This window comes from Hordeum vulgare, chromosome 2H (genome assembly GCF_904849725.1).
Source record: "Hordeum vulgare subsp. vulgare chromosome 2H, MorexV3_pseudomolecules_assembly, whole genome shotgun sequence".
Taxonomy (NCBI): Eukaryota; Viridiplantae; Streptophyta; class Magnoliopsida; order Poales; family Poaceae; genus Hordeum; species Hordeum vulgare.
This window is the reverse complement of record NC_058519.1, coordinates 476,069,475-476,077,580: the sequence shown is the minus strand read 5'-3', so window position 1 is coordinate 476,077,580 and position 8,106 is coordinate 476,069,475. Positions and strand designations below refer to the sequence as shown.

Sequence of the window (8,106 nt, the reverse complement as noted above, 5' to 3'; positions counted from 1 at the left end):
AAGGATCCCTTCGAAAAGATTGACTGAGGAACTACACATTTTTCTCATCAAATTACATATATAAATTATTTTGATCCGAGTTACGGTTACAATGTGATCATGTTTAACATATTTTTTGTAAATAATAAAAATCCAGGGACCTAAACAAGCCGAAAACAAAGCGAATTGGACATACGCGAAATATTAACCAACGGCCAGGAACGCAAGATAGTGGCTACCGCTGTTGGACCGAAACCCAACAGGAAAAGGCACTTAATGTTAGACCATGGGTTATATAAAGAAAAAAATCAAAGACTTTTTTGTAAAACGCATGAAGTACAAGCTGAAACACTTTGTACTTTATTAGTAGATATATAGATATAGACTTAAATATAGATATGAAACACTTTGTACTTTATTAGTAGATATATAGATATAGACTTAAATATAGATATGAATCTCCGTGATTACTGTATTAATATTCATGTTCTCGGACTAGCATGTATGTATACATGGTGTTGTTGGAAACTGAGGCCTTCTGATAGGCCCATTGAGAGTGGACGTCCCATCATCCCATGAAGGACGAGCAAAGTTTTGGAAGTTGGGCTTGAGTCCGTCATTTCAAAAAACTGAAAAAATATATTTCTAAGTTTAGAAAAAAGAGTGAAAACTTATACAGGTTCACTACACGATTTGTAAAAATCATTCAAAAATATTATGATTCATGAGGTAGAGGTACACATAAAAAAATCCTGGCCCAACATTATTTTTGCCATTTACGTGTACGTATATGTCTTTTTTATGCCGTAAATAAAATTATATTATCATATAAATTACCAGATGCGTACTATGCATGTGCATATGTATGTATAATTTTTTTCATTTTTTTTTTTTGCAATGCATAAAATTAGCATTTAAGTGGCCGGCTCCTTTAAGCCCGTCCTCAATTTGCACTTTTTACAAGTCCCTTCAATTCTAGTGGGCCATTCCCCTCCACTTCACCCAAAGCCAGTTCTTTTGAGCTCTTCCATGAAAATAAGCTCCTGTGAGAATAAGCCCCAAATAAGCTTTTGTGAAAATAAGTTAGCCAGTTCTTTTCGGTGCCTGTTTTTCCAGCTTACATGTGGTATGAGTAGTGAAAAGTCTATAATACCCTTAAAGTGGAGCTGGAGTGAATCGTCGGCCCGAGTAGGGCAGGCAGGGGACAGGGGTCCTTCGCTGGAGTGGGTCGTCGGCCGGGGTTGGACGCCGTTCGCCGAAGTGGCGTTGTTGTTGCTAGGTCACAGAGAAGGGCGGAATCGCACCACAGGGAGGGAGGGGTTGCGCCCGAGGGAGGAGAGGAGCGGCGGTGGAGGCCTACCCGCCGGCAGGAGGGAACGACCGGGAGCGGCGGCGGCGAAGGGAAGGACCGGTAAAGGCGACGGCGGAGGGAATCGGGGGGCGGCGACCGGGAGTGGCTCGATTCGGTTTTCAGCGGCGGGACGAGGGGTTGGGCTCGGTGGCAAACTCATTGTAATAAGTGCGAAAACCAGGGGCAATGGGCTATACCCCTTCGCTTCCAAGTGAGCTTCTGCAGGAAGCTGCTCACCCCCCCCCCCCCCCCAACTTTTTTCCATTGCAAAGGGGACTCCGGTGAAAATAAGTTAAGCTAGCTTATACAAATCGAGTTTTTTTAGGCTTTTCATTTATTTTGACAATAAGCTGAAATAAGCTGGAAAAGAACTGACCTGTTTCTGGCAATGAACACCCAAAAAAAGTTGATGAGAATCATTAATAAAGAGCCCCACCTTTTATTTTTTTGCCTGAAAAGAAAAAAAAAACTTTATTCCCATCAATGGCAGCTTACTTTCCGTGCCCCTGACATGATCAACAACTTCCTCTACGTCTCCCGCTTGGCAAACCTTAGAACCCGATTCGCCCACAAAGGGAGGGTTAGAACAGTTGTTACCAAGTGTTCATCATATTAAGAAAGAAAAGGCAGCACCCGCATCCACACCAACAGGCCGATTTCACTGTTTTGATTCTTTTGACATAATTTAGCTTGATCTAATCCCATTTCTGAAAAAAATTCGGATCTACCGTCACTCATTGTGACGATATAGAGGTCGAGTCAACGCAGATGAAATTGTCGGATCAACAGGATTAAACGACGTCGTCTGCATTTGAACGGATGGCGATAGGAAAAAATCAGATTAAAAAAATTATAAACGAGATTAGATTGGACTAAAGTTAGAAAAAGGGTCAACGGGGTGAATTTGGCCACACCGACATTGTCCGTGGCAGCGGCAGCCTAGGTCGATGGCGAACTGTCGGCGGTGGGTGGCCGGGCAAAGCGTCACGGACAGGCACCGAGGCAGGGCACGAGGACAGCGAAGCCGCCTGTGAGATTTTAGGAGAAGCTGAACTCTCGCAGGCCCCATGCACCCGCCACTCCCAGGAAATATATCTCTGGAACGCCATCGTCTAAATAAATCATACTAACTTTTCTTTCTTGCTAATCATCAACCTTGTTTTGTATCTAGCCTGGATCACCTATCCACCTCAAATTCCGTCCATGATTGCCACCTGAACCCTGCCTTTTTCTGTGCACGCACCACACGGCTCCGTTTGGTCACTGAAACCGACAGTGCTCCTTTGAAAACCTGAGTGAGTGTGCAATTGGTTGCCAGTTATCAGGCCAAGCTGGCTTCACTGTCAAAGCATGGCTGAATAATGATAATGTCGTCAGCTGTGAATACTACTACTTTGCTAAACAATGCCAGGCAGGTTAGCCCATGCCACAATCAACCTCTCCTTTTCCTCCTCCAGGTTGAAGCAGCAATTATATGATACTAGTAGAGTACCATGCCATGCAATCCCTGGCTGTCAATCTGAGTATCCAGCCTGAAGAACTGAACCATCACATTCTATGTGAAAGCCAGTAAAGTATATAGGAAATGAATCCCAGGCAAGAAAAGGGAGAAGGAATCATAAGCTCGGCAGCAAGGCGCCACCAACCAGGAGGTCGGCCATAAGCGACGCTCAGCTTTACCCCGGCAAGTATAGCGTCTTTATCATACGGAGGTATATCTTTTACATAAACACGATCCCACGAAACCAACCAAAAAATCCCTATGCCTAGCATAATTAATCCAGTAATGTACAGATGCTATCACGATCTCTCCATAGATGCCTTCCGCACCCGGCTCGACCCATGGAGCAGCAAACGAGCTTGTTTGTAAGTCTACAGCTTCTTCCTTGATCATCCACAAAGGCCCGTTTGCATGATAGCTAGGTCTCTTGATTTCTCCACCTTGAATTGTCGGCTTTTGATTGACCTTTTGGTGTGTCTCTTGGTGTGTCGTTCCCGCTACTATCACCAGGTTCACCCGAAGTTGTTTCCGTCAATTTGGCTTGACCTGGAGCTCTGCCAGCTCGGCGGTCCTGGCAATAAGAGTAACAAAACGTATCACTATAAATAAACACATTTTTTTACTGTATAAACTCTTCTTAAATACAATTTGAACTAATTATGAGGGGGAAAAGTTGTTATTTGGATATTAAAAGGCAAATGGCTGGCTTCATTTACACACATCTTAAACCTTAACAGATTCAAACTGGAAAGAAGATGCTGAAATTCATATTTCGTGTAACAAAGAAAAAATATTTCATGTAACAAAGACAAAAAGTATCAACCCGCCATGACAATGACCAAAAGGGAGCCCCTTCAGCAATAGGCAAAAGAAAATGTATGGTCTAATGATCTAAAGTAAAAGAATGTATGATACTCGAGGTGTTCATCTTGATGTCCTTTCCCCGGCAACAGGAAAAATAATAAGGGGGTAATAAATAAATTGCAAAATTATTCTTGAGATAAATGTTATTAAATGACAGGTACTTTGTTAAAATGAAGATTAAAAGTTGCCATGCCATATTGACTTACATCTCTGTAGGGGAAATCATCAACTTCAAGCATGTGAATCACATGGCCAATCTTTGGCCTCTTGCGAGCTTCAGGGTCTACACATCGCAGAGCCACCAGCAAAGCCTTTTTCAGTGCCCTTGAAGTAGGCTTCTCGGTCATCTTGGGATCCAAAACCCCCTCTGAATTTCGGCTGCTGACCATCGTCTTCAGCCATTCAACGAGATTAACCTGAAAGAGTAATCTGCAGAATTTATAAATGCATTTCACGAGTGCTTAATTTAGCACTGGCTACAAGGAGGCACAGCCTACTAACCTCTCCAGGTGGCCTGTTGTAATCTACTGGTACCCTACCAGATATTATTTCCATAATAAGAATCCCAAAACTATAGACATCACTAGTTTCATTCAGCATGCCGGTGCCTGCATACTCTGGAGCAACATACCTGCAATAACAAGAGATACATAAGCAACTATGTTCATGTTTATCTTACGTGGCGATGTTTTCATAAGTATCATACTTACCCAAATGTCCCCATGACCCTGGTCGTGACATAACTCCTCTCGGAGCCCAAAAGCTTTGCTAGCCCAAAATCAGAAAGCTTAGCGTTCCAATGCTTGTCAAGTAGGATATTGCTTGACTTGACATCACGGTGAACCACCTTTGGCTCAAGTCCCTCGTGCAAATACATTAAACTGCACAACTAGGTAACTGTGTAAGTATTAAGTAGTGGCAAATATACTTTTAGATCATCAGTAACTCACATGCACTTACCCTTTTGCTGATCCGAGAATAATCTTCATTCTTATGTCCCATGTAAGAGGGCTCACAGGACCAACATCACCATGAATCCATTGCTCCAAAGTTCCATTATTGACAAACTCATACACAAGCATCCTGAAAATAATTCATATACAACACATTTTATGTTACAAGGCACCTCATTTGTGGAATACAGCAGCTCAACTTATCACTCAAGGATGTACCTTTGGTTGCCCTCAGCACAGTATCCAAGCAGCCGCACGAGGTTCTTGTGCCGCACCCGCCCGATTGCTTCGACCTCAACCTTGAATTCCCTCTCAGCCTGCCCCCTAACAAACCAAGTATATTACTAAATTCAGCAACACAAAAACCACACGTTACACAAATCACACATTTCAGCCTCTCAAATGGCAGCTTCCACGCTAAGCATGCTAACCAGAAGGAAATGGTAGACTTGGATAATGACTTGTCATTTTTTTTATCAGGTTCTTGCACATTGTCACCATCTGAATTGTCAATATCTCAAGTCAGTTTCAGTGACCCCGTGCACCCATCAAATTATACATCTTGCTTAAACTCAAATCAATTATACGCCAATCAGAAACAAGGTCCTAAATTTGGCTATACTTGAGTTCACGGGAAGCGCTGTTACCTGTTATTCAGCAAATTCTTGACGGCGACCTGTGTGCCGTCCTCGAGAATGCCGTGGTATACGATGCCGTAGCCGCCCTCGCCAATCACCTTCTCGTCGGCGAACATTGCCGTGGCAGCCTCGAGCTCCTTGAGAGTGTACCAGTGGCCCCACCCCAGGTGTGAGACCTCGGGCACACCCGGCTCCGAGCCACCTCCGCGGCTCTCGCCGCTGGCCCCGCGCGACGACGGGCCCCCGCTACGCTGATGGTGGGGCGGCGGCTGCTCCGGGAACGTGATGCGGTGCTCCTTACCGGTCTCGATCTGGATGGACTCCTGCGGGGACGCCTGGAGAATCTGAGCGAGCGGCACCTTGGGCGCGGCGGCGGGGGCCCCCGCCGCCGCGCCGCGAGAGGGCACCTCTTGGATGTCCTTGGGCGGTTTGGTGGGGTTCTTGGGATGGGCACTGGGCGCGACGGTGGCGAGGTGGAGGACGGGGGCGGCGGGGGCGCGGCGTCGGCGGCGACGGCGGTTGGCGAGAAGGCAGAGGAGGGAGAGGAGGACGAGGAGGAGCACGAAGGCGGCGCCGACGCCGATGCCAACGAGCTCCCAGAGGTGGAGGCCGAAGACGACGGTGCTCTGGTCCGAGTCCGACATCGGACCGCGGCGGCAAAGCTCGCTCGCTGGCTCAACCAGGAATGGCGGATCTCCGCAACCACTCTGGTCTGGCTTTCGAGCAGAATTCGGTGCTAAAGAAAGATCGGGTTTGGAACAGAGCAGCCAGCTAAAGCTTGGGTTCGTGCAGAGAATTGGGCGCAGAAAGCAAGGCTGGATTCCCGCAGAGAATGAATGAATGGGCGGGCAATCCAGGCGGCCAAGATTGGGTTTCGCAGAGGATGTTGCAGTGGGAAACGCTGGGGCTTTTGGGGGGAGGAGGGGAATTTAGGACAGGATGGAGTGACGAAGAAGGGTGGATTCGAGGGGCGGCAGGGCCCAAGACGGTGGATTTGGGAGCAATGTGGAAGCAGAGACCAAAGATTAGACGATTGTTTGGGGGGTGAAGGGTGCGGGATGGTTAATTTGTTCTTGATAAAAGATTGGATTGTGGTTGGGAGGAGGGTTTGGGGGAGGGGGAGGGTGGTTGGTGGTGATCTTTAGAGTAACAACAAATCAACGAGGGAATGGAGAGCGAAGGATCAATTATTAGGAGCGGTACTCCCTACTGCTCTCCTACAGACGGTGTGGAAAGAGATGAGTGAGGACTGATGGGTTGCAGGAGGGAAGGAGCGCCAGTGCCAGTGGCTAGTGGGAGGCCGGGAGCTGGGAGCGAGTGGTGACAGGGTGTGCGTGGCTGCTTTTTCTTTGCTTTGGCAATTGCATGCATGGAGGATTAGATTAGGCAAGTCAAGGGTCAAGACCTAATAAAATAAGCAGATCAGGTCAGAAGAGAAGAGGAGCATGGATGGATTGGAGGGTAGGAGAATGATATTTTGGGGGTCCTGGAAAAGGGGGAGGAGCTGGAGAGTGAAGCTGGTGCGAGCTGTCACGCAGGATTGGATTGAAACTGAACCATGAGGGAGAAGAGAACGTCCAATTGGTTGCACTGTATAGGATCTGGGTTTCTTTTCTATATTGTTTCTTACTGTTCATTGGTTTGGAGGCACGCTTCCTTTTCTATTTTTCACGTGATTTTCTCGATTTCACAATACAATTGGCGTCCGATCGGGTTTCTTTTCTATATTGTTTCTTACTGTTGATTGGTTTGGAATGGCTTATCACGACTTGCCGCACGCTTCCTTTTTTATTTTTCATGTGATTTTCGTGATTTCATGAAAAATTGCCGTCCGCTAAGATCAATCTTTTAGGGGTTTGATATTCATCACACATGTGGTATATTTGATATCCGTCCACATATTATGCGTGACATCACGCAAAATATAACATATGAAGATCAATGCGTGTGGGCAAAGTGCAGATATACGACACGTGTTAACGTTATCATATGGGTTCTTTTATTGCAGAGCAATTTGTCAAGATGGGACGACACGGCTTCTCGTGGTTTCATTGATAGAGGTGAGGAAAACTTGACTGGTGTGGGTGTGGGGAGGGTTTTTAGCTTTGACCGTTGGTCGGATTAGATAGCTACCTCGATGTATGCAGGGAACAAATTTTATCCATCCGGGCAGGGGTCTTTTTTCTTCAATTGTTGCTTGAATTAGATAGCTACCCCATCGAATGTAGGAACAACGTGGTTTGACGTGGGGTCGCAACCAAAGGTGAGGTAAGGATGGGATGAAAGTTGGGAGGCCAAAGGATGAAGAATCCGGGTGAAACAAGACGTCACACAAATGTTCCGAGTGATCTCTTTTGTATGCTCGTTCAAGTAGATTGAAATGTACTTCTTTATTTCATCAAAACATCTACTCTACATGCATGCAGTTTTTGTGCATTTCATAGTCTTCTATTTTGTGAAAATATGTCTAGTAAATTTCTGCATATTTCCTATTCGTGTGTTTTTCCTGTTTCCCATTAATGTTCCTCATCCATGTGCTCAAAGCAATGTTTGCATACACATATATGAATTTGTCGCGCAATAGCGTAATTCATGCTTTCCACTTTGACAGGTGGCTTGATGACTGAAACACATTATTCTGGATGAACGGTGGTTTCATGGTTTAAGCGTAACTCTAACAAAGTCGTTGTATCGGCAACCTCTACAATGGGCTGGAGTCTCCTTCACAAGACTTTGTTGGTTGCGAAGAGTTTGTACAAACTCAGAGTCACCATATTTGTGCAGCCTCCATAATTGTCTCTCATATTCTCTTATATTTGT

The 8,106-nt window shown here is 45.7% G+C and overlaps 1 protein-coding gene across 1 annotated transcript; it reads right to left on the bottom strand.

The window, feature by feature from the left end:
* Positions 1-2,929: 2,929 nt before the first annotated feature.
* On the bottom strand, positions 2,930-6,868 carry LOC123426729 (probable serine/threonine-protein kinase At1g01540). Its single transcript, XM_045110603.1, has 7 exons — positions 5,296-6,868; positions 4,868-4,972; positions 4,656-4,778; positions 4,406-4,576; positions 4,197-4,326; positions 3,902-4,111; positions 2,930-3,402 (listed from the first exon to the last, which is right to left on the bottom strand). The coding sequence occupies exons 1-7, from the start codon at positions 5,928-5,930 to the stop codon at positions 3,250-3,252; spliced, it is 1,527 nt and encodes a 508-aa protein (XP_044966538.1). The 5' UTR covers positions 5,931-6,868; the 3' UTR covers positions 2,930-3,249.
* Between the last annotated feature and the right edge of the window lie 1,238 nt (positions 6,869-8,106).

Excerpts from the sequence above, each read along its gene's own strand:
- LOC123426729 (XM_045110603.1), bottom strand. The coding sequence starts at position 5,930 with ATGTCGGACTCGGACCAGAGCACCGTCGTCTTCGGCCTCCACCTCTGG. Across the intron at positions 4,973-5,295 it reads AAGAATTTGCTGAATAACAG|GGGGCAGGCTGAGAGGGAAT; the intron begins GTAACAGCGCTT and ends TTGGTTTGTTAG. Across the intron at positions 4,779-4,867 it reads TGTGCTGAGGGCAACCAAAG|GATGCTTGTGTATGAGTTTG; the intron begins GTACATCCTTGA and ends AATTATTTTCAG.